General features: G+C 44.1%; 1 protein-coding gene across 2 annotated transcripts in view; it reads left to right on the top strand.

The window, feature by feature from the left end:
* The window catches only part of UNC5B (unc-5 netrin receptor B), a 171,633-nt gene that overhangs the window by 97,757 nt on the left and 47,787 nt on the right, over positions 1-26,089 (top strand). For both annotated transcript variants that reach the window (XM_081861782.1, XM_081861781.1), the window contains exon 2: positions 22,407-22,628. In XM_081861782.1, the coding sequence (XP_081717908.1) occupies positions 22,407-22,628 (222 nt within the window). The remainder of the gene's footprint in view (positions 1-22,406; positions 22,629-26,089) is intronic.

The following is a 26,089-nucleotide window of genomic DNA, read 5'->3' as shown; positions in this document are numbered from 1 at the left end:
GCATCAGATCTCCTCATTACCATTCTTTCATTAGCTTATTTCCTTGACCTCCTCACACCTCCCTTTTTTGTATTCTAGGTCTATTATCTATTTCAGCAAATCCTTTCCCTCTTTTAAAATTTTTGTCCTGTAAATTGTCTTAATATAATGTAACTTTACTTTTCCTCCTTTCACCAATTAACAGTCAGTTATTCCCAAATCCTTTATATCCTTCCTGCTAAAATCATATAATATTGTTCCAACATCCTTCTAACAGATATTAATTTTACAGTGTTTCTGTAAATAGTCTTTAAATTTCCTCCAGTCTTCCTCCACCGACTCTTCTCCCTGGTCTCGGATTCTGCCAGTCATTTCCGCCAGTTCCATATAGTCCATCACCTTCAAAAGAAATAATTTTTTATCTTCCAAATGCCACACACATTGCCTCCTTGCTTTTGCACACACACATTCTCTCTCTCTCAAACACTTGTGTTGTATGGCGTGCAGGCAGCTTCACACAGCTCAGTTTTGCATTCAGGGTTTCCAAAGTATGGATACGATTAAAAAAACAACAACTTATACCGATAAACAAGGAAAAGGTCCATAAACATTTTATATATGCTGCCTATTGGCATGTATATACACACATGCGTTCTCTCTCTTCTCTCTGTGTGTGTTTGAAAAATAAAATCTCCCAGCAGCTGTGGGCTCAGCTTCAGAAAATTTCCCAGGAGCCACTTCACCCTGCCATGTCTCAGCAGGGTGGCATCATAATAGGTGTTGCCTACGGGGCAGGGAACATTGCGGGTTAGCAGAGTCTAACAACACCACTTTGCAATTCTATAAGGCCTTTCATCTGAGGATTTCAAAGCACTGAACAAACATTAATTAAGCCTCAAAACACCCCTGTGAGGAAGGTGAGGGATGAATGGGGATGCCTGCATTAATTAGCTACTGTTTCTAACACAATCTGAAGATGATGGGAGGCAGGGGGCTTTAATGCAGAGAGGGGGTCCTAAAATCAGACCTGTAGGCAATATCAGCTTAGCTCCGCATGGAGGCTGGGAACTTGCTCTCTGGATTTCCAGCGCTGGGTGGAGTGGGCAGCACCAAAAGCAAATATGTCAAAGCTGGGGACTTCTCAGCTTCCTGCTTTAGTAACTGCAACAAACAGCAGGTTTGTGCCATGGAAAAAAAAGCTGTACTTACTAATTCCAGCGCGTCAAGCTTCTATTAAAGGCACCAGGCTGTTCCTCTCCCCTCGGCATGTGGCAACCATAGTTAGGATCACTTTGGTTTGTATTCGGTTTCTGAATCCCACACTGCACAAATGCATCTACTGGTAGCTAAATGGCCGTTGTCGAAGAGGAAAAAGCTGCTTCTACAAGAGAGATTGGAAGTGAGGAAACAGGTGCCCTGCTATTTCCCTGCTCCAAATCACCCGCTTGGGTTCTCTGTGCGATTTCAAATGTCAGAGAAAACACACACATTTGAAACCCCCCAAAGGAAGGAAAGCTATGAGGGGTAATATGGAGTGGGGAAAAATGGGGAAAGGTAGTCATAAATTCAGTTCTCTACATTTTGCAGCAATTTGCAGTCGTTTGTTTATTTGCTTGTTTTAAAATCATCATGAAAATTCCTCAGCATTTTAGCGTAACTTCCGCCTAATGAACACGTTTTTGCATGCAGTTTCATTTTTGTGCATACTTTCCTCTGATATATTCATTTTGGTAAACATTGTGTATTTAACTATTATCTCTTTCATAAAAGTTATACACTGCATCCCTGTAAAAAAGAAAGAAAGAAAGAAAGAAAGAAAGAGAAACCCAAAGCGGTTGCTAAATTCAGATCAATGTGAAGTTCGGAGAACAGCCATTTTCAGTTTGCATATTGCTTCAGAAACCTGCAGATTTGATAGATTTGGCTTTGAGTGCATAAAATTTATGCTCAATCCCTAGCCTCCACAAAGCAACAGCAGACAGAGTAGTCAGCAGACAGAGTTCACGCTGGCATGAAGAAACAGGTGTACGTTATCCCAGTGTGGAAGCAGGATGCCCTTGGTAAGTTTGCATGACAAGCCTGTGCTTTTATCCTCTTGGAAATTCCATTTTTCGATATGGCACAGTTTGCTTTAGCAATACACATGTGCTTCCCACCACACGGTTTTGTTGTTCAACTCCATGGGGAAAAACTGGAGCCTGGAGAACACTGGCAGAGTTGCGGGTGTGGTCTGGTCCTGATGGGATTCCTTGGCTCTGTTGTCTGGAGCAACATCCCAAAACATGCATACAAAAGACACCAGTTCCTACTTCCTTTGACTCCCTGCGGCCTCCCTTTTGGTATTGAGACCATGCTGCTAATCTGGACCTGTAACCCAAGTCCCACTGAACAGTGTGCCTTTATTTTCCACAGCAAAGTGTCTCTTTGTGTTATGATGGTGGTGGCAACACCAGGCGATGTCGTAAGGAAGGCTCTATCTGTCTCTGTCTCCCTCGGAGACAATGGCTTAGCTCGGAGAAGGCAGGGGACATGAAATGGGTGGTTTCCCCACTATAAGTTGCTCGAGCTGTGAAACGTATGGCAGCAGGCAACAATCCACAAATGAGCCTGTTTATATATTTCTTCTAGAGGAAGCGTAGGGGAACAGGTGAGAGTTGTGCTTCAGACTTTCCTTCCACATGCACTGTGGAAAAAAATGCCTTCTGAGGTGCCTGCCAACCGCAGGATGGTGCTTATGGGGCCAATTCACACAATATACAGCAGCAAGCATGGCAGGAAGCTGCAGCCAACCCTGGCTCTTGGAAGCAATGCACCTCCTTGGGACACATGTTTTCAAACATCAGTTGCATCCACACATAACATGCCCAGGGAGCAATAGGTCTCACACTTCTGTTATTGGGCCAAATGGCAGTTTCTACTTGGTGGTTTCAAGTTCCAGTTGGAATGCCCGGCTCCGGCTTCTGCTTTCCACACCATTTCCCTGTAACATCAACATGGTGAGATCCCCCAAGCCTGAAATTATGTCACTTTAGATATTACCCCAGAGTACCAGCTCAGTTGGGCTCCCCTTTTGCCTGTGCCTTTATAATATCTGAGCAGGTTTCGAGTTGCTGGTATAGAGGGAATGATGCCCTGACCCCAGCATGGCACACAAACCCAAACTTACGAGTTTGGTGCATGTAAGCCCTTAGCAGGAAGCCTGCTAGATGGAATAAGGAGCTACTCTGCCAATCCTTCCCCTTTGTAAAAAGCAGCATTCTGGTGAATGTTTCTGCTGCCACTGAAAGGAGTGAGCAAATGCAAATCATAATGGCACCTGAACATGGGGTAAATTGAACGGAATTTTTACACTTGCCAGTGAAAATGACATGTGTGTGTTTATAATCTGCAATTCCATCCTACTTTGACTGCTAGGTGCATTCTCAGAACCCCAGCTCTCTCTGTGGTCACATCCACACAATACATTTCCAGCACATTTAAACACACATTTAAAGCACTTGGCTCTCCACCCCCCATGCCAGGAAATATGGGAACTGTTAAGGGTGTTGGGAACTATAGCTCTGCGATGAATAGGCTGTGGTTCTCAGGATTCTTTGAGCAAAGCCTAGTGCTTTAAATGTGTGTTTAAATGTGTTGTACGGATGTGACCTGTGGATACTTTGTATATGTAAGCTGTGTACATAGGAATGGAGAAGTGAATGTTGTTTATTCTCCCCAGCACCCATCTTGGTCTCTAATGCTTACTAATACTCCCAGTCTTTTGGTTACTAAAGCTCTGACATTCTGATGGGAAACAATTGCAGGAGAGGGGATTTTTAATGCCTCTTCTGCAGATATATGGCTTGTGGCTAGGTGACAGTTACTATAAATATAGTACCACAGATAGGCCAAGGATTTGAGTGAGAAGAAATACTTTACGTCGGTGCCTTTATTTTTAAACAGTGTTGTTGTTGTTGTTGTTGTCGGGTTCTTCTTTTTTTAAAAAAAAATCCATTCTATCCCATTGTTACATTCTACGTCTTCTGTCTTTTACAAGTCGAGAGAGCTAGCTGCAGACATCTGCAAATAAGTCACTGGGAAACAGATGTTGTGGGTAATCCGGATCAAGAACATCAGATTAAAATGTGTAATAATGCATCCCATCAAATATGCTGTGCACTAACCATTTTCCTGCTTCAAGTCTGAGGAAAAAAGCGACTCTCTGGAAGAGGGTGGGCTGGGGAGGAGGAAGAATGGCTTTCGCTTCTTTTAGTTCCCTTTCTGTCCTGCCCATCCTGCTAAGGAATGGATTTCTGACCTAGCAACATTGTCTTCTGTAGCTGTCCTTCGTTAGCAAGACGCTGTAACAAAAAGAAAAGAGCTAACAGAAAGAGAATGTAGGACACGGCCTCCCATTTATGACAGCTTGATCATAGGAACAAAGGGGTTTGCCTTATATGCAGTCAGGCCATCTGGCTCAGTATAATCTACACCAAGGTTTCCCAAACTTGGGGTCTCCAGCTGTTTTTTGGACTACAATTCCCATCATCCATGACCACTTGTCCTGCCAGCTAGGGATGATGGGAGTTGTAGTCCAAAGACAGCTGGAGACCCAAGTTTGGGAAAGGCTGGTCTACAGTACCTGGCAGCAACTTCCCAGAATTTTATTCAGGAGTGTCTTCCAGCTGTGCCTAGAGATGCTGAGGACCAAGCCTGGTTCCTTCTGCAAGCAAAGAAGATGCTCTCCCACTGAGCTGCAATCTTTCTCTGAGATTTATATTGTCTTGAGAGTCTTAGGTATTACTGGAAACCTAGGGCATCTTTCACAAACTACTGAGAGAGTGATGGCACAGAAGTGATTAGCTCCATAACATGCTGCTTAGAGGGGACCAAGTCAAGGAGAAGTAAACTCTACAGTGGACTTGACCGCAACAAAAAAATTAAGTCGAACTTCCTTGTTATGTGACTATATTACTAACTGCTTTGTTATCTGCTGAAAGGGGGCTCATGCTTGTCTGTGTCTAGGGTTGCCATGTGACCCAAATCAGCACATTTTGCTTGCATTGTACCGCCTATCTGGGACGCTATCTAGCCCAGAGTCTCAGTATGCACTTAAAATTAAAGCTCTTGCAGATTTGGAGATAGTAGCAAAAATGTGAAAGCTGTGTTGTGCCCTGTCAAAACAAGCCTGCTCCTGCCTCTGAGCACACACGCATGTAACTGCTAGTTGCCCATTAATTGGGTATATACCCATGTGATACAGGAGCAACCGCATCAGACACAATGGGACACATCGTCTGGCTGCATCTCTCCCCCAAACACTTCACTGTTGTCAGAGAAGAATGCCTAAGCAGATCCTGGCAGGAGCCACTAGGCAGGTGAATGAGATGCTTCCTCTGAACCCTTCTCCAACTTTTTGAGGTGGTTGCCAAGGGCAGACACAAAGCAACTGGTAGGCAGCGCAACAATGAATGTGCCCAGTCTGCATTATTAGCAAGTGACTTGCATAATACGCAAAGCTCATTGCCCAGTTCTGGGCAAAAGCACTTGTTAGCCTTCCTCCAGCGCTCCCAGTTTCTTTCTTTCGCAAAGGGTAGTTACCTTAAGAAACTGATTCTGGGAAGACCGGAGACAGGACTATTTCTCAAGCCTGCTTCTTGCTCCATCTCAGTCTGGTATTGGTTTTGCAGTGCTTTGCGTCTGGCGGTGTGGCGTTTCTCCATCCCATCCTGGAAAGCTCATGGCACCAGGGTGATGGTGAAGTCGAAACCATTGCAAAGAGGGGAAAGCATGGGAGTGTGCAGAGGAGGTAACCTGGCGGAAGGGAGTGTTGCACTTTTTGTCCTTTAGAGCTGGTCGCTGAACATGTTGGTGAGGCAAGAAGGGGCTTGTCATCACAGAGAAAGCTCCCAAATCACCAGAAGTAGAAGAAAGCTCTGAGCTGTGTTGTCTTTTGATATGTGTTGTGTATTGAGCTACTTTCTCCTTCCCTCATCCTGGCTCCCTGCTTCTCATCTGTTGCGCGCGCTCTCTCTCTCTCTCTCTCTCTCTTTCATTTCCTTTCTCCACCCCTCAGAGCAGCCCTGAAGGAGATGCCCTGCTTTCTCTCTCTCTCTTTTCTTTTCTATGACACCCCTCGCTGAGGGAATTGTCCCATGTGCTGAATAGGGCCAGGCGAAAGGGGGACGGAGGCCCTGACCCATGGATGCTAGCCATGCAAAAACACAGTGTAGGGCAAAACAATCAGCACTTCACAGCTACAGAGGGCCTTTGTCATCGTTTAGCTTTCGCTCAATAGCTGTGCGTGTGATGAGAGCGAGCCAGTGTGGAAAGATTTGGTGAGTTGGGGAAGAAGAATACAACTTTCTCTTCTTTTTTAATTTTTATTTTTTCACCTCTCCCCTCCTAACTCTGTTATTTATCTGCAAAGAAATGACACCAAAAATTCAAGCAAAGGTTAAAAAAAAAAAGACTTCTCCCTTTTTCCGCGGCTTTTCAAAGTTGGGAGATAGGAAGCCACATGAATCCACTTTCTGGTGATGCCTGAAAACGAGCTCAATAGCGCGATCGCAGGGTGTCTGCCGAGTCGTGCATTATTAAGTCCCATACATTATTAAGCCCTAGTCATGTTAGGCAGTCATTGTTCTAGTCCTGAAGGAAGACAAGGAGAGGGAACAATTTCTTTTGACTCAGCGGAACGGTTTATTATCTTGGAAACTCAAGTTATTAACCCTAGCACATGGTGTTGCTTTATTTCGGCACAATGAGAAGAGGGGGCCCATGGCTGTGGTGTAGGGGTCTTTTTTCTGACAGTTGCTGAGAAATAGATCTGCTGTGTTCTTGCACTTGGGATTTAAGTAGGAAAATCCCACCGAGTTCAAATAGGGTAGGAACCTGGTGCCACTTGTCTTTCCTTCTAAACTCTGCATTTGCTTCGAGTCGGAGGTTGTTCACACATGGTGCTTTCATTTCTGCTTAGACCGCTATTCGGCATTTAGCGTTCATTAGCTAACCCTATAAGTTGTTGTCTTGCTAGGGAAGTCCATTTATCTTTCCAGCGAATGGATGAGTGCCACCAGCAGAGCTACCTGGGGGCAATTTTCTGAGGGCTGGGTGGGGCTAGAGGCTAAAAGGGGTGGACAACAAATATAAATGTCACCTTTAGTCTCTATAAAGGTGACTATAAAGACTCATGCACTCTTCTCTCTAACTTTCACTAGGCAAGCAGGAGGCATTGTCAGAATTCAAAGACACATTCCAGGCAGGCAGAAACACTACGAGTTTGAAGCAGGGCAAGTGAGTGCAGTGGTACCTCAGGTTACAGACACTTCAGGTTACAGACTCCGCTAATCCAGAAATAGTACCTCGGGTTAAGAACTTTGCTTCAGGATGAGAACAGAAATCGTGCTCCGGTGGCGCGGCAGCAGCAGGAGGCCCCATTAGCTAAAGTGGTGCTTCAGGTTAAGAACAGTTTCAGTTTAAGAATGGACATCCCGAACGAATTAAGTACATAACCTGAGGTACCACTGTGGTGGAGGGAAAGAGGTCCAAGGGTCGCATAGGAACACAAGAATGCTGCAGCACGATTGCTGACAGGAGTGTAGCACCTGTGCTCAGAGAACTACACTGGTTGCCAACTGGCTACTGGGTCAAATTAAAGGTGTTATTATTAGCATATAAAGCCCTCAACAACTTGGAAGCAGTTTACCTATGAGATTGCTTTAACCCACATGCGTCCACTATGCACGTGGGTGGAACTGGCACTTCTACAGGTGACACAGACTACCTGCTCTGTGTCTCATTGTGTGGTAGCACCTACACTTTGGAACCCCCTGCCTATTGAGATCAAGCAGGCCACCTTCACAGTACTCTTTTTGGTGCCTGCTAAAAACATTATTGTTTAGACAAGCCTTCCTATAGAAACTTAGAATTGTAGAGTTTGAAGATATCCCAAGGTCCATCTAGACCAGTGTTTCCCACACTGGGTTTTTTGGACTATGCTTCCCATCGTCCCTGACCTCTGGGTCCTGTTAGCTAGGGATGATGGGAGTGTTGAATGGTTTCTTTAAATGTAAAGGTTCATCATTGTTCCACCTAATGTGTATGTCTTTAAGGGGCCAGAGCAAGGGCCAGAGCAAGATAACGAGACCCAGCTTTACAGCTGTGAAACATAGCAGGTGCTGCTGAGTTGCATTGATTAAGGTGTGTCAGCATTTGCATGTAGTATATAAGGAGCAGCACCTAGCTCTCCCATTACCCTGGGGGTTGGGTTGGTGGTTGGGTCTGGTTTGTTGTTAATGTATTTAGTGTATAAGGAGTTTTTGTTTTTTGTAATTAAAACCTTGTTTAAGTTATTTTTGAGTCCCTTTCTTTTTAATGCATGGTCTCCCCAGCAAGCTCTCTGCAGCGCTACCATATAGCCAACATGCAAATAGCCAACATCTTTGGTTATGGGCCCAGCTGCTGAGTGGATGACTGCATATTTTTGGACTCTGAGAAAGGTTTGAAAACTCCTTCTCCTGTTAGTGTAGTTTTTGTGGGTCTGGAAGATTTCCAGAATGGTTGACCGGGTTCCTGAAGCTGAGAAGGCTCTGGTCTTCCCACAGCTAACAGATGAGAACTATAGTTTATGGTCTTTTCGGGTGGAGGCGCTTTTGACCTCTAGGGAAGTATGGACCTATGTAACTGAAGACCCTCCTGACCCTGTAACTAATGCTTGGTCGAAAGGAGATGCAAAAGCCAGGGCGATAATTAATTTGGCAGTCAGCGACCAGCAAGTAGTCTATATAAGGAATAAGAAAACTGCCAAAGAAATGTGGGACAGTCTTGCAGCAGTGCATGTTAGAACAGAGTCAGCGTCTGCATTGACGTTTTTCAAGCAGCTGTACCAGACGAAGTTGCAGCCTGGTGGTGATTTGGCAGCACACTTGAGACGTCTGGAGGCAATACGCGGCGAATTAATTCGAAGGGACATGGACATACCTGATATTCAGTATGTTTTTATCATTCTTTGTTCCCTTAATGAGGACTTTGATGGTATAGCTAGCCAGATATCTGCCGTCCCACCAGCACAATTAACTGTGGAAGGGGTAACGGCAAGATTAATGGGCGAGTTGGATAGAAGGGAGGCTTGTGCCATAAGCACTCCTGTTTCCAGAAGTAATGAGGAACATCATATGCAAACTTGTGGTGATGCGACTGCATTTAAAGCTGCAAAGCGTTGTTGGTTCTGCAATAAGCAAGGACATTTTGCAAAGGACTGCAGAGCCAAAAGAAAGCAAAGTACTCCCAAGCCTGTTTCTGCTCGTCAGTCACGGGTGTCATCTCAGCAGCCAACATCGCACCGTAAAGACAGAAACGAGCCGCGAGCTTTTCACGCTCGGACTGCAGATCATAAAAGAATTAAAGGTGCCAAGTGGAATTCTTTTATTGTGGACTCAGGAGCTTCTCACCACGTTTGCAACAATCGAAGCTTGTTTATTTCTTTCGAAGAGGAAATTGGTAATGTACATTTAGCCAATTCACAAGTCTTGCAGTCACTTGGCAGAGGTACTGTTAAACTTGACTCTTTAAACATTACAATAGCGAACTGCATTTACTGCCCATCAGTGGACAACTTATTATCAGTAAGGTGTTTTGCTCGTCAAGGCATAAGTGTGCGTTTCTTAAATTCAATGTGTGAGTTTTTTGAGGGGAACAAACGTCTATTGTATGCCCGGGACTCTGATGGTTTATATAGACTGTATTTTCGCACCTACTCCCAATTGCCTATAAATTGCAGAGCAGCACAGTCAAGCCAGGGGTTGAGGAATGCAAGGCCTCATTCCGGGTGTCTCCACGAGGCGCACAGAATTCTGGGACACTTGAATTTTGCTGATGTAATTAGGACGAAGAATATTGTTAATGGCCTCAACTTAAAGCCATGTAAATTCTTTATGCAATGTTTATCCTGTTGCAAGAATAAGATTAAGGTTGCACGCAAGGGTAGGTGCTCAGATAGGAAAGTAACTGAGCCATTTGAGCGTGTACATTGTGATTTAGTTGGGCCACTCCCACCATCATTAGGAGGTTCTAAGTACTGGCTTACCCTCATAGACCAGTATAGTAGATATTGTTGGACTTATGCAATAGCTGACAAGTCCCAAGCATTTGAGAAGTACAAAGTTTTTTGCAACTGGGTAAAAACGCACTTTAACAAACCAATTAAGAACCTGTTCTCTGACCGGGGCGGGGAATTTGTTTCTGAGGATTTTGAGAAATTCCTGGAAGCGCAGGGGACTACTCATGAGTTATCTTGCCCCCGAAGTCCCTGGCAAAATGGGCTTGTTGAAGTTGTGCAGCGTGACCTGCAGGCAGGGGTTAAAACGTATCTGCACGATGCTAATCTGCCCAAAGACTTTTGGGCTGAAGCGCTTAATGCGTTTTGTTATGTCAGAAATCGCAGTTATCATTCTGGTTTAGATGTCACCCCCTATGAGAAGCTGTTTAAAAAACGCCCTAATCTGAAATACCTACGCATTTGGGGTTCAGATGTAATTATGCATTATCCCGCTAAGCAAAAATTGGATGAGCGTAGTGTTCAGGGAAAATTAATGGGCTACCAGCAGGGGGCGTACAGAATTTACATACCAGCAACTGGCAAATTTCATATTACCAGAAGCATGATACAAACTGTAAATTGGAATGGAGTTGCTGTTTTCCAAGATACTGACGGTATAGATAGTACTGAGGAAGAAGAGGAAGAAGCAGCAGCAGGAGGAAATGGTGCTTCTGTATTAATGGAAAAAGACAAAAAGCCTGTTGAATCTGATAATTTGTTTGATGATTTAAAGTCACAGGCACCCAAGGATAGGTTAGATTCTCTTGAGTTTTCTGATCGTGAGCTTAGCCTACAGGCACCTCTTCAGTCTGACAATGATGATTTACAACCTGAAACTAGTAGTTCACTTAGTCCCATTAAGTCTGAGGAGTCTGACTCTCCTTCTGGACTAAGACGTTCAGATAGAAAGAGGCAGAAGCCACAACGATTTGCAGATGAACATTTTAATACTGTGTATGCCAATAAGGTGGTTTTTGAGCCAAAAAGCTACAGTGACATTCAGAATTTACCTAAGCACCAAGCTGCAAATTGGTATAAAGCTATGAACTCTGAGATAGCTTCTTTAAAAGAGCATAACACTTGGTCTCTTGTACCACAAACCCCAGATATGAGACTTATTGATTCAAAATGGGTTTATAGAGTTAAAATGAATGACAAAAATGAAGTTGTAAGGTACAAAGCAAGATTAGTTGCTAAGGGTTTTCAACAAATTCCAGGCGAAGATTATGATTTGTGTTATTCACCAAGTGTAAAATATGAAACAGTTAAGCTTTTGTTAAAAGATGCATCACAACGTGGACATTCTGTTTATCACCTAGATATAAAAACTGCATATTTGTTTGCAGATTTAAAAGAACAAATTTTTATGCGTGTTCCTGAAGGCATAGACGCTGCTGAAGGTTTGGTATGCAAATTAAATAAATCCCTTTATGGTCTGCACCAAAGTGGAAGGAATTGGCACCAAACTTTAGCAAAAGAATTGCTGGATATTGGTTTTTCACAAGGAAAGGCAGACAATTGTGTGTTTATAAAGGAAAGGGCAAACTCTGTAACAAAAATATGTGTGTATGTAGATGACGTGTTAATTTCTACAAAAACTAAAAATGAATATGTCCCAGGTGATAATCAAATTGCGGACATTTTTACAAAAGCACTTCCAAAGGTTACACATGAAAAACATGTACAAAGTATGCTTTATGTTTTTGTTCCACAATGATGAACCGCAGGGGAAATGTTGAATGGTTTCTTTAAATGTAAAGGTTCATCATTGTTCCACCTAATGTGTATGTCTTTAAGGGGCCAGAGCAAGGGCCAGAGCAAGATAACGAGACCCAGCTTTACAGCTGTGAAACATAGCAGGTGCTGCTGAGTTGCATTGATTAAGGTGTGTCAGCATTTGCATGTAGTATATAAGGAGCAGCACCTAGCTCTCCCATTACCCTGGGGGTTGGGTTGGTGGTTGGGTCTGGTTTGTTGTTAATGTATTTAGTGTATAAGGAGTTTTTGTTTTTTGTAATTAAAACCTTGTTTAAGTTATTTTTGAGTCCCTTTCTTTTTAATGCATGGTCTCCCCAGCAAGCTCTCTGCAGCGCTACCATATAGCCAACATGCAAATAGCCAACAGGGAGTTCTAGTCCAAACACAGCTGGAGACCCAAGTTTGGAAAACACTGATCTAGACCAGGCATCCCCAACCTTTGGCCCTCCAGATTTTTGGCCTACAACTCCCATGATCCCTAGCTAACGGACCAGTGGTCAGGGATGATGGGAATTGTAGTCCAAAACATCTGGAGGGCCAAAGGTTGGGGATGCCTGATCGAGACCAACCCCCTGCAATGCAGGAATCTTTTGCCCAACATGGGACTCAAACCCAAGACCCAAAGAACAAGAGCCTCATGCTGTACCAACTGTCCCCAGATGCTTAGAAAGTTAAGTTAAGGTAATTTTAATCTGCTTTAGTATTTTAGCTTTTGCATGTTTCAAAGTATAGCTGTGATTCCCCCCCCCCCTTGATTTTATTGGGCGGCGTTGTAAACTGCTTTGAGGAAATTTTTTTACAATCAAGTAGTGTATAAATTTTATGAAACAGGAAAAAAATAAAATGTTTGGAGGCAAAGTGACTTATCAAGTCAATAAACAAAACATAAAGTTAGGCCTGATAACACAGGATTGCCCTGATAGAGGTGAGGATGTGTTTTTATTCTGCCAGAACTGCACTGTCATGAGGTGACCCACAATCAGCTTCCCTGACTGCCACAGGCTTGTGTCCTTGCAGGACTTTGCGCTTCATCCTTGATGTCTTTGATTCGGTACATATTTTTGTGTTCATGCAGCTACACCATTTTGAGGGTGTGGAGAGAGAGAGAGAGAGAGAGAGAGAGAGAGAGTGTTCAAAGGGCTGAACGATGACAAGGCAGACATTACTTTCTTGAAACAAAACAAATTCCTTCCAGTAGCACCTTAAAGACCAACTAAGTCAGTTCTTGGTATGAGCTTTCGTGTGCATGCACACTTCTTCAGATCCACGTATCTGAAGAAGTGTGCATGCACACGAAAGCTCATACCAAGAACTGACTTAGTTGGTCTTTAAGGTGCTACTGGAAGGAATTTGTTTTGTTTTGACTATGGCAGACCAACACGGCTACCTATCTGTAACCATTACTTTCTTGGTTATCTGACTGAAATTACAGAATGTTGCGGTGACTTCTTCAGATCTGGACAGAAGCGCTCTGAATGAGCGCATCCCTCTGTGGTCTACAATACTTGATAGTGTGTGTCACCTCAAATAGTTTTATGGTGTGCATCTGAAAAAGCACAGGGAGTGATTGGCATGTGTGTGTGTGTGTATCAGAATCTCTCTCATTCTCCAAGCATGTTCTTTGCAACCTCAATTGCCATAGAATAGAGCACAAAGAGAACAACACAAGCAGGAGGGCAGCACTCTAGCCCTCTGTGTGTTTGTGTGAAAGTATATCTCAGTGCGTATATGTATGTGTGTCTGTGCACACATTGGTCAAGGGACAAAGAGAACTTGGTGGGGGCCGGATTCACGGAAAGATTAAAAGGACGATCCTTTGGATGAATTCAGGTTGAAATTGCAATTGATTATATTGCAGACTACATCTCCCCCCCCCCAATATATTTTCACTGTTGCGGCATTCCTTAAAGCTTTTTCTCATGAGAAATTTCTGCGCTTCCCCAACACTGCACTGCAGATTCTGCTCTGTGCAGTATTTTCAGACCAGGCCTACCCAACTCACAACCCACCAGCTATGCCTTGTGCCGGACTAGGAACTTGACCACATCCCTGCTTTTGTAGTTCCCAGCAGGTAGCAGGCAAGGGCTTTGTAGAGCCATGGGCAAACGTGACTAATAGGCTCACTTTGACTTGTTAGGTTGCAAGCTGTGCAGGTGTGGTCTGGGTCCCCTGCACCTGCTCTGCTTTTTGTTTTGTTTTCGTTTTGCCATCCTTTCCCCCACTCCTTCTGACAATCTCTCTTCTCCTTCGTGCTACTTCCAATGTATTTTAAAAGGCATGGGCCAATGGTATGTTCCCCGCTAAACCAGCTGAAAATAACAGGTTGTTGAATGGGACCCATAAACTATCTGCTGTTGGTGGGAGAGACGGATTCCATCTCTTCATAAGGGGTCGCCCACTGTGACAACTGCTCCCCCCCCCAAAGAAAAACACCATCAGCTTTTGTTTGATACTGGATTTTGTTTTATTTTTTCCTTTATGCAAGGCCCCCTTAACAGAGATTGCTTCTTGCTTTTCCTCTCCCCACCCCCATGAAGAAAAGCCAAGATCATCAATCCCTTTGCCTACAATGCAACTTGTGTGAAAGAGAAAGAGGCTGTTTTGTGTGCATTGCAACCCTCCCCCCCTCAAACTCCAAAATAATAAATGGGGTTTTCCCCCCACTGAGAGCATCAGCTGAGTCGAGAAAATACAAGAGGTTTCCCATGCGGTGGGTGGTCAGGCTGGCTGAAATGAGCAAGGGTTGGGAACGAGGGGTCTGAAAGACTGTTTTGATTACTTATGATAAATGTGCTCTGTGTGTTACTTCCCCCCACCTCTCCCCCCCACAAAACATCCTTCGTTCTCCAGCCCAACATCTATTTCTCTCTCCCCGCCCGTGATTCACTTGAACACCAGCTTGCATAACCTGCAAGGCAGAGGCAATTTTTCCCCTTGCCCCCGTTGTCAGTTCTATTATCCATCTAGTGCTTCATCTGTTTTATACAGCATTATTGGACCAGGCAGTATGTAGTGTTTTAGTTGTTTGTTTTGTTTTTTTGAAGAAAAAAGGCAACCATTGCTGCCTCCTCAATAACCTTTGGTCAGCTTAAGGTCCTGAGCAGCAGCCAATTATTATTTTGTTTTAACAGGGCATGTTTTTAAACGAAAAAGCCTGGGGAGCTGATTGCCCTGTTTGGCAGTGATTTTTAATAGCTTTACTATGAACTGAGCAAGGGCATGAAGGGCTAATAGCATTGGCACATGAGAAGAGCCCTCCTGAGCCAGCCCAAAGACCCATTTGGTACAGCCTCCTGTTCTCACAGATACCTATAGGAAGCCCCAAAGCACAACCTCAGTGCAACGTCGCTCTTCCCACTTGTGAGTTCCAGCAACTAGTGTAACATAGGCATGTGATTTCCAACAGTGGAGTGGAACCTAAATGCCATGGTTAGTAGACATTGATAGCCTTGTCCTCCATAAGTGAGTCTGATCCTCTTTTATGTTCTCACTTTAGAAGACTGGTGCTCATTCCAGAGCAGAAATGATGCCTTATCTCAAGAGTCCATGCCATGCTTTCCAGGGAACCATTCTAGATTCTCATCAATCCCTATTTAGGAGCTTGCTCTCTCTTCCTGTGGTCCAAAGGGAGTTTTGAACAGATAGAAATGTTAAAGTGAAGGATCCAGATCACCAAGGGGGAAGGAAAACCATAATTGGGAATGAACCCACAAGCCCACAATTTTCTCCAAATTAAGCTTTGACTCATCTGTGATTTTCTCCATTCGAGAGAGAGAGAGAGAGAGAGAGAGAGAGAGAGAGCGCACAGAACCCCAACTTCTGATGACCAGATAGCCTTAATTCTAATCAGCAAAGAAGCAGCAAGTGTCTAGTTGGCTAAAGAAAATGGCCTTGATTTCTTTTAGATTAATAGTGAGCGTTTGACATACCCCCGCAGGAGGCTGTTCTTATTGCCTTGTGCAAAAGTGGAGCAGTCTGTCACCTACTTCTTTTTTCTTTTCCTGCTAGGCGAAACAAGTGAGCAGGCTATTTCAAGTGACTTTCTGCAGCCATATTACATGGCAGTGTGTGCTAGTTTTATTCCTTTTGTGGGGTAGCATCAACATGCAGGAAGCTTTCACGTTCTGAAGGCGAGTCAGGACTTGGAGATAAAATTATTTAAGGAAAATTCTACATTTTTTTCCTGATAGCTATGTGAATAAACTCTTGTTTGCAAATGGACCTCCTCTCTTCCACAGGTCTCAGGAGAGTATTCATGAGTGTCAAGGAAAAGGTGCAAGAAGGAACAGCTCACACAAACACCATAAACTATAGTCTCTAGATTGCCAGTTTTCTTTCTTTCTTTTGGAAGCATTTAGCCCTTGTAGAACCCAATATATGTGGCAAAATATGGTGTCACTGTTCTGCTCATTTGTTTGTGAGAAACCAGCTTGCTCCTTCCTTTCAGTGTGTTGTTGTTGTTTAGTCATTTAGTTGTGTCTGACTCTTCATGACCCCATGGACCAGAGCATGCCAGGCACTCCTGTCTTCTACTGCCTCCCACAGTTTGGTCAAACTCATGCTGGTAGCTTCGAGAACACTATCCAACCATCTCGTCCTCTGTCATCCCCTTCTCCTTGTGCCCTCCATCTTTCCCAACATCAGGGTCTTTTCCAGGGAGTCTTCTCTTCTCATGAGGTGGCCAAAGTACTGGAGCCTCAGCTTCACGATCTTCCAGTGACCACTCCTTAGCCAATGAAAGAATTCATAGTAATTACTGACATTTAGAAAATCCAATTAGCCAAAGAGAAGCCTAGAGTGAAATGTCCATTGTCTATAGAAGGAACTTCTTGGTTAATTTTTAAGCCTTTCATGCTGCTCTACCTAGTGTAGAAGTGATTGCTCCCTAATAAAAAAAAAATCAGACATCCAGAAATCTAGAGTAGTTGAGCTTGTATACATTTAAAAAAAATTACCTTGTCAGTGCCAAAGCAGATTAAGCCTATTATTATTATACCTATAAAACAGAGAGTGTGGGCAGTTACCCAGTAGTGTTAAACTATTTTGCTGGGGGAAAGCAGGCTTTTGAGTACTGCATACTAACCTGGGGTGTTGTCCTGTGGACATTCATGATAGCATTGGCAGATCGAGTGTCCCAAAATAGTGAGGTGCTATGAAGCTGCAAGAAACCCAGACTAATTAAATGCACTCCTTTTTATGGTTCCAGACCTTGCATTTTAAACATTAGTTAGTGCAAAGGTGAGGAGTGTCTGACTTGCTCTATGTTCTTACAGTTCTGTAGCACCCTGTTGTAATAAAAGTTCAACCTTATATGTTTTATAAATAGTAGTAAATGTAGGATTCTTCTCTTTCAAACTTCATCTGTCTAGCAGTGCAGTATCAATCTTTCCCTCTTCCCCTCCCACAATCTGAGCATCTAAGTCAGCCTTACCCAGGCTATCACTTCCGTCATCCCTGCCCACTGGTCCTGCTTGCTGGGGATTCTTTGTTCCACAATATCTGGAGGGCACAAAGTGTGAATTCATTGTAACTCCAATGTTTCATGCAAACATTTTGAACGCTTTAAGTAAAATGTGCCACCTCAGGCAAGAACTAGAGATTACAGAAGTTGTGGGGGGGTGCTGTCCTAACCAGCAGCCCCGCGGTTCCTTCTCCTCAGCCCCATAACATCTAGGGTCATGACATTGCAATGTTGCAAGTGTTGTCTGCGCTTCATTGATTGCCTGATACAGACTCAGGGAAATTTACAGCACAACGATGTTGCAACATGCATTGAGTAACCCAGATGTTAACATGGGGTGGGGAGGTGTTGCTGCTGTTTTCGATAGCACCCCCCAGCGCCATCCTGACACATCCTGACATTCCAGGCTCTGTGAGCCTTGTTCTCTGGGACCAATACAGCCGCTAACACTGAGAAAAGTAGCAAAGAGTTTGCTCTGCGAAGTGCCACGTATTGAGCAAGGCGCTTCTGAAATACGGTGCATCCATTATGTCCGATGGAGCTGTCATGTTCAGGAATAAGGGACATCCCTTTAGCTGAGGGGCATCTTTCAGCATGAGCTCAGGTGCCCTGAGTTAGAGGCTGACAGTGAAGGAATGTCAGGAGCTGGAAGATGAATTGTGCTCTCCTTCCAGATGTCTCTTCCATGGCAGAGGTGCAGGCATTTTTCCTTTGCAAAGTGCTGTGAGGTTAGTCCTCTATCCTGGGGTTTAAATCGGATGCTATGTGCACGCACGCACACACACACATGCCAGCAACAACATAAAAACTCCAGCAACAGAAACACATCAGCACAAGCAAACAGCAACGAGAAAACTTAATTGGTAGCTTCAGGCCTGTGTTACAACCCTGGCCAGGGATAATATATCTTTAAGTACTTGTAATCTTTTGAAATTCCCCTCAGCCCAGCCTGAGAGAGGACGTGGAGATTACCAAAGGGGCGGAGGGAGAGGAGTGACTTGGGGGAGAAGAACTTTGCCAGACGCACTTTAAGAGACTAATGGATTTCTAATGTTTACATTCTTTATATACAAACCTGCTTTATAAATGATCGTGGCATTATAGCTGTAAAACAAAGTCATAAAAACAGCCTGCAGCTCAGGCATAGAGCATAAATGCCTTTTTCCTCAGGCAGATGAAGGAGAGGAAGAGTGGAGAGCAATCAATATTTATGGGCCTTATCTGTGTTTCCTTGGTGCAGTCAGGGAGATGGCGCATAGGCTTAGGTATGTTACCAACCTCTGGGGTTGGCCCTGAGACTTTTTTCCCACAACCACCACTTCCTGATAGGTGCCTGTGGCGTGTCTGGAACCACATATGCCAAGAGTCACTTATGGAGTTCCCTTGCTTTGATGACCACAACCCCTTTTTCCACTTTTCCCCTGCGCCAGAGGACATTTATTTATTATTGTATTTTATCACAGTTATATCCTGCCTTTCATCCACCATGGTCCCCAAGGTGGTGTACATGTGGCTCCCATCCAGGACCTAACCAGACCTGGACCTGCTTAGCTTCAGCAAGGTGGTAGACTCCCATGCCTTCAGACCAGACCCTGGGATTTGCGTCACCATCTGGTTCCATTTTATTGCCTGAGGCCGAATTGCCAAATACAGCTATTAGATAGTTGTGGTTGCAGCATCTGCTGCAAAAAACATCTGAGGTGTTCTAGAAGGTTGTTCTGTTGATCAACCACGTGCATTATTTCTTAGCTGCCTGTTTGCTGGGTTCAAAAGCATAAGACAATTGATTCACAAAATGGTTTTGATTTAGAAAAATCATTCAAGTTGCCCCATCTTTTTTAAAAGCATGATGCTTAATTTTGGTCCTGGCTAATGATATCTTCCGAAATATTTGAGATATGGCAGTACAGGCTGCTTTGAGCCCAAATTGTCCCAGAATATTCACAAGCAATTTTTTTTTGGGGGAGGGGGCACCTTATTTATAACAAAACCTTCAAATCTAACGTGTCTTCCCCATCTCCAAATGCTTGTTCTCATTGGACCAGAGAATTCTGATGATCCTGGCTTTCGTCAAACTTGAATGCTAGTTATTTTCTCTGCTAAGGGCATTCTCTTCTGTTTTGGGAGTTGTTTTTGTTTTTGTTTGTGTGTGTGAATGGTTTTTATTCAAAGCTCAAACAGCAGGCCGTCAGAGAGAACAATCTGTAATCACCACTCGGCTGTCTTTAAGCTATGGGACCTACACTGCAGGGCATTTTATTCCAAATGATCATCTTGGACTGGAGCCTTTTTCAATTTTAGCTCCAGAAAGGCCCATTCATCACAAAACCATCATCTTGCCTGCCCTGCAACTTCCTGCCTCCTCCGTTCCGCTCTGGGGTGCTCCTGGGTACCCAGCGAACTGCTTTGGGCTGCAGCTGTGCAAAGGCTCACAAGGGCTCGCCAGGAGGACATTGTGTGCCCTAATTACACTCTGCATCCCTGTGCAATTGGTCGGGTGCTGAGAAAATTACAGACCTGCAAATGAAATTAGGAAGGGGATGCCTGGCGGCAGCAGCAACACCAGCAGCAGCAAAGAAACCAGGGAGCATGAGAGAGAAAGAGAGATTAGCCTGGAGTTTAATTCGTTGTTTCCAAAAGAGCAGTTAATGGATTATGACAAATGTCCTACTGCTTTCCCTAGTGCTGTGTTAAAATGGAAATGGAAAGTCAATTTTCCTAAATGGATTTTAAATGGCCAGCCTTGTGTGTGTGTTTGTGTGTTTGTGTGTGTGTATTTTCACAGGCTGATTTTTTCCCCCCTCAGGATACATCTCTGGCATCTGGCTTCCTTGGGCCTAATCATTATTTCCCTTCGGGGTTTGTTTTCTAAAGGACTCAAAATGGCAGGCCCTGGTGGTTTGTGGGCAAACTCAAGATTGGCTGGTACTTAGTTTGGGTTGTAGGGTTGCCATGTGTCCTCTTTTCCAGGGCAGGTCCTCTTTTTCATGGGTATGTAAAACGAGAGTCGTCATAGCGATCCATAGTTAAAAGCAGAAGTTGGCAAATGTGTCCTCTTTTTTGCTCTTCAAAATATGGCAACCCTACTACCAATGCATTTCCCTTTAGTCCAACCCCACAAGTTCAATCTGTACCATGGGATCCACTTTTCAGCTATTACAGTATATGCCCGTCTTCCCACTCCTTCTCTCCTGCTCTCTTTCTTCCATTCTTGCCTTTCTGACTTTCTCTTCTTTCTTTACTTAATAAATAAACCCCCCTTTTAAAAAGGTGTGTGTGTGTGTGTGTGTGTGTGTGTGTGTGTGTGTGTGTGTGAATGATTGTGCAGCTGAGTTGTGTGGCATGACCCAGCAGCTGAGGGCAATATATCATCCAAGACCTCATTTCTTCTGTGTAACTTGGAAGCTCATCCCCAAGACTGCCTAGATTTGCCTGGTATCTTTCAATCCTAGATTTTTGCTTCGTTGCAACTGTTTGTTTACTTTTGGTCTTTAACCTGCAGTGCCCAGGAAGACCCTTGGGAGTGCCAAGCAGGCTGGACACAAAGCATGCTTGAACCATGAAACATCATAGGAACACCATGCTTGCCTTAGCTCTGCCAGTACTCAGAGGGTTTAATAGCAGCACACAGTGCCTACCATGTGTGTGTGTGTGTGTGTGTGAGAGAGAGAGAGAGAGAGAGAGTAATATGGTGCAGTTGGCAGGCAGGGTCGATCTGTGTTGTAATCCCTTTCAAAATTGCTACAGCCTAGTGGAGAATGTTCTCTGAATATGAAATGCTTATTACTTATATTCTGTCCTATATTCTATACTTAAGAGGCTTTTCCCCACTCTTCATCCTTCAGGGCTGCCCATCTCAGAGGAATATCCCCTGGAGTATTTCCCCCAACAGAAAACACATTATGTATCTCCCCCTACGTACTCTCTTCTGTGTATGCAGCTGCCCTTTCCCAAGAGTCTGAGTACATATATCTCCTCAGGGCTCAAAGCCAGGAGCGAAGCACCCAGATCGGGGTGTCCTGTGTCTCCCAGGGCCTGCCAGTCTGGCTCCAGTTTTCTCATGCAACTCTCACTGTATTGCTAAGTGACTGGAGTGCATTCAAGATCCCTGCCATGTGGCTGTAACACATGAAGGATGCAATCCTACCGCCACTTGGCAGTAATATGTTTAGCATCTGTATGATGCTTTAGGAAAGGGGCAGGCAACTTTTTCTTTTGTTGAAGATCTCATTCTTTTTGAGAACTGTCTATTTACCCCTACTTTATGTTTTCTGTTCTTTAACCAGTTACCAGGGAAGATTCAGAAGGGCATCGGGGGCTACCTAAAATAAAGTTGACCCCCATAGCTCTGGATTGTCCACCTGTGCTTTAGGACATCCAAATACTTTATAGCTCATTAATCCTGCAGGGTGGTATCTCCATACTGTTGATTGGAGGAGGAAGGTGGCTGAGCAATAGTGTCTTGTCTGAAGCCATCTATATGGTCCATGGCAGAACCAGAGACTTCCAGATTCTATCTCTTTCCCACAGTGTTATAGTAGCTTTCATGACTTGCCCATGAGTAACCTATATTGAAGTCCATGGGATTTAGTTATGAGCAAGCATATGTAAATGGGTCTTCAAATAGTACGTTTTGCTGGTTCTGTAGAAATTGTCCCACTAAGAAGTATGCTTCCGTGCTTGCATCTCTGTTAAGGATTGGTGTCCCAAGAGAAAGGAAGTGACAATGACCTGGTTCAGCTATGATATTCTTGACCCAATAAACCATGCAGCATTGCACTGAGAACAATAGTTGTGTTTGCACTCTCTATCCTCCCTTTCTTTTCCCTTGAGTGCCTTACTGAAAGAATCCCAAACCAGGAAACAGTAGTGACTACAGTCCATACTTGCAAACCACGGTATATATATCTGAATTGGGCCAATGACTATGCAAATATATTAAGTTACGAAGTGGGGGTAAGAATAAAGGAAGCTGCAACTGACAAGGAGTCAAAAAGTTATGAAATTCAGGTTGTTGTCCATCAGACACCGTTCTTTCAAAGCCAAGAACTGATGTCGGGTTATGAGGTCTGCATTGCTGCTTGAAGCACGTGGAGCTAAATTTCTCACATTTCTCCTCTTTCATTGCAGGGATTGAGTATGGAGAGGTGCTTCCAGATTCCTTCCCATCAGCCCCTGCAGAGTCCCTTCCCCATTTCCTACTGGAGCCACAAGATGCCTACATTGTGAAGAACAAGCCAGTGGAACTGATCTGCAGAGCCAACCCTGCCACCCAGATTTACTTCAAGTGCAACGGCGAGTGGGTGAACCAGAACGATCACATCACCACAGAGAGCTTGGACGAAATCACAGGTGAGAAGGATTAGAGGATCGAACCATCTCTCAGGCCCACCTGGGACTAGACCTACCACTAGGTACAGTTAGGCAGCTGCCTCAGACAGCACATTTTGGAGATCAGGGAGTGGCAGTGAGGAAGTTAGAGGACAGAACTGTATTTGCCACAGGGCCTGCCTACACCATAAGCCAGCCTAAATTAGCCCCCTAGGTTAGCCTGCTGCCTTCAGGTGCAGAGGAGAGGACTGTTCCATTGCCAGTACTGAAGAAAGATACCTTCATCTCGGACACCAAAATATATTGGGCCAGCTCTATGTGTCAGCTCTACTCTTCTTTTCTACCCATCAAGCATGATATTTTATATCTTAGATTTTTGTTTCTCCATTGAGGCATATGCCGCAGAGCACGTTCCCATCTGTTATATAATATATTTTTTAAAAAATACGTTGACTTGCCTTCTTTTGATAGCTGAGAATTAAAACTGACAAAAGTTCTCCTAGCCTGTCTCTCATTCAGAGCAGTTCTGGGACGCTTGGTCAGAGGAAGAGCACTGGGCCAAAGCAGGTGATTTCTTTCTCTCTCTCCAAATTCCTGTCTCTATGAAAGCTTAGCAGTGGTTCCTCAGTGAGGAGACCAGACACGGTGGCCAAGCCTTTCTGACAATCAGCTTGTGCACCAGTGTTGCCCCCTGAAATGAGCAGCCACCTGAATAATGTTGGGTGTGTTTCAGGGTAGTGGTCTTCAGCTGGTGGGTCAAGACCTGACTTTGGGTCATAGCCTGATCTAAAGTAGAACAGCACAAAAGCAGAGCAACTCTAAAGGTGAAGGTAAAGGAACCCCTGACCATTAGGTCCAGTCGCGTACAACTCTGGGATTGCGGCGCTCATCTCGCTTTACTGGCCGAGGGAGCCGGCGTACAGCTTCCAGGTCATGTGGCCAGCATGATTAAGCCGCTTCTGGCGAACCAGAGCAGCACACAGAAACTCTGTTTACCTTCCCACCACTTGCACTTGATATGCTTTCGAACTGCTAGGTTGGCAGGAGCTGGGACCGAGCAACAGGAGCTCACCCCATCTCGGGGATTTGAACCGCCAACCTTCTGATCGGCAAGCCCTAGGCTCTGTGGCGGGTGGCGTTGTGGGTTAAACCACAGAGCAACTCTACCACCATTGAAATATGTGGAGTGAGAGATAGAGGTAGACATAGACACAGGTGGATCTGCAATTGTTTGTTGTGGTTAAAGGTGGGTCCCAGGTCTGAAAAGTTTGAGAGATACTGTTCTAGGGGACGCACTCAGCTCATGAACTGGCCTGGCCAGCTCTTTCTCTAAAGGGAACCCCCAGAATCGTCTGCAGTTCACATGGTTCTCTGAAAGCAGACTAATATAGAAAGGTTTTCCTGGAGGTAAAATGTCTGCAAGCCAGAGTAGTAGTAATGTACTACACCCGATTGTTTAGATAAGCCCTTGATAACACTGAATCATGGTGTAATTAACTTCAACATCCTATTAGGGCGAATTGTATCAACACGTCTGTGGTGGAAGAAACAAAGTCCCACTCTTAACGTGCAAATTCATGCTAGTATTTAATAACAACTGTTTAGGCATATTTTCATTAGATTTTCCAGTAAAGTGTTTCACAAGAGGTTCTTAAGAAAATCACATAATCTTAAAAGCGAGGGTTGGTAAAATTCTGTCATGGATCAGAAACTTGCTAAGAACAAGAAAGCAAGCAGTAGGGAAGCATAGTCAATTTTTACCATGGCAAGAGGTTAGCAGTAGGTTCCCCACAAGAATCCAGACTGAAAGTTCAGTTTTATGCTGAGATGCTGTTGGGGGATTTTCAAGGATTTTACAGCCATCCTCCAGCAGCCTTCTGTTGTGAACTTGAATGGGGCTAGCCCACCAAAGTGAATGATTTATAGATTGTTGCCTCAGGACGTTAGAAGCCTTGTTGCGATTGAACTTCATAGAACTGGGTCTCCTTGGCTTTGTGACAGACAGATCCTCAGATAACTCGCACTGGTTCAAATTCAGTTCAAGGGTATTGTGCCCACACCTGATCAGTGTCATGAGAAATTGCGTCTTAGTCTTGTTTGAAACAAGCTCCTCAGGCGATGTCCCAGTACCAAGCTTCATGATTTAAGTCATGGAATCCTAGCACAACCCTGGAAATGGGCTACATGTGCATGGAATTGGCTTACCCCCAAACTAGAACTGACTGTCCCTGTAACTTGCTTGTGGGATTCCCAGAGGGACCTGACTTTCCACTGCCAGAAACATGATGGGATGAGGTGGGCCTTTGATCTGATCCAGGATTGCCAGTCTTATGTTCTTATACCTTTTGAAATACAGTAAGGGATCCTGTATTGTCTATATATTCATACCAACTTTTCTGATTAATTCTAGCATACTAAAATCTGGAGAGAGATCTTTCTTTCTTTCTTTCTTTCTTTCTTTCTTTCTTTCTTTCTTTCTTTCTGTCTGTCTCTCTGTCTCTCTGTCTCTCTGTCTCTCTGTCTCTCTGTCTCTTTCTTTTCTCTGACTTCAAGGGGTGGAGCAAATGTTAAGTAATATTTAATCTTAGCTTTCAAAAATCTCCGCCTTTTCTCTTATAATAAAAAACACTTATCACCACCCCTCAGCCATCTCATGTTTAAAAACAGGTCTGAAAATATCTTAACATTCACCTGCCTCTCTCTCCCCAACCCTGTCTTACAGTTCCTTAATATGCCCCCCCCCCATTCTAGTGAAGGACAAGTGGTTCCACAAAAGAGGGGAATATTCTGCCCAGCTTGATCCTAAGTCATGTTCTGCTTAGAGCACTTCTCTAGATTTTCCTCAGTCGTGGATGAAGAGTCTTCGAGAGCCATTGTGAAAAGGGAGTAACTAGTAGAAGGGCCAGACCTGTAAACAAAATGGTCCAGATGAGGTCTTTAGGGTTTGGGTCATTTTGTTAAGTGAGGAAATATTCTAAACAACAGAGGTAGCTAAATGGGTGGCATAATCTGAGATGGATTTTAATACATTGCCAACTACTTATAAATAGCATTATAACTTCTGCCCATTAAAACTACTCTTGTCAGTTTCACTCCAAGAACTCATTACAAGGTCGCTCGTTGTATGGTTTCCACCTGAGGGCATTTTCTGCTCCTTTAGAATGTAAGAAAAGCTCCTTAGTATGCTAATTGCTTCAGCAGTGTAATAGCACATGGTAAATCTTCTGAGGTGCTTAGTGTGGGTACTGATGACACTTTGACAAGCTAGGCCTGATCAGTTCGTTGTGGCCAAGCACTGAATTTACACACGTCAGAAACAGAGTCAACTTATGACCAGTTCAGAAAAGTGTGTGACCTGCACCACCATAATTCAAATCTCATGAAATCATCTCTGAGGGCTGATTTCACAGCCTATGTTTTCTGGCCAAAGGATAGTTTCTGTGAGCAATGAGCAATCCCTGCACCCTTAGAAATGCAGGACG

Source organism: Podarcis erhardii, assembly GCF_964252035.2.
Source record: "Podarcis erhardii genome assembly, chromosome: 5".
Classification (NCBI taxonomy): Eukaryota; Metazoa; Chordata; class Lepidosauria; order Squamata; family Lacertidae; genus Podarcis; species Podarcis erhardii.
Note: the sequence above shows the minus strand (reverse complement) of the source record. Positions and strands in the feature narration are given on the sequence as shown.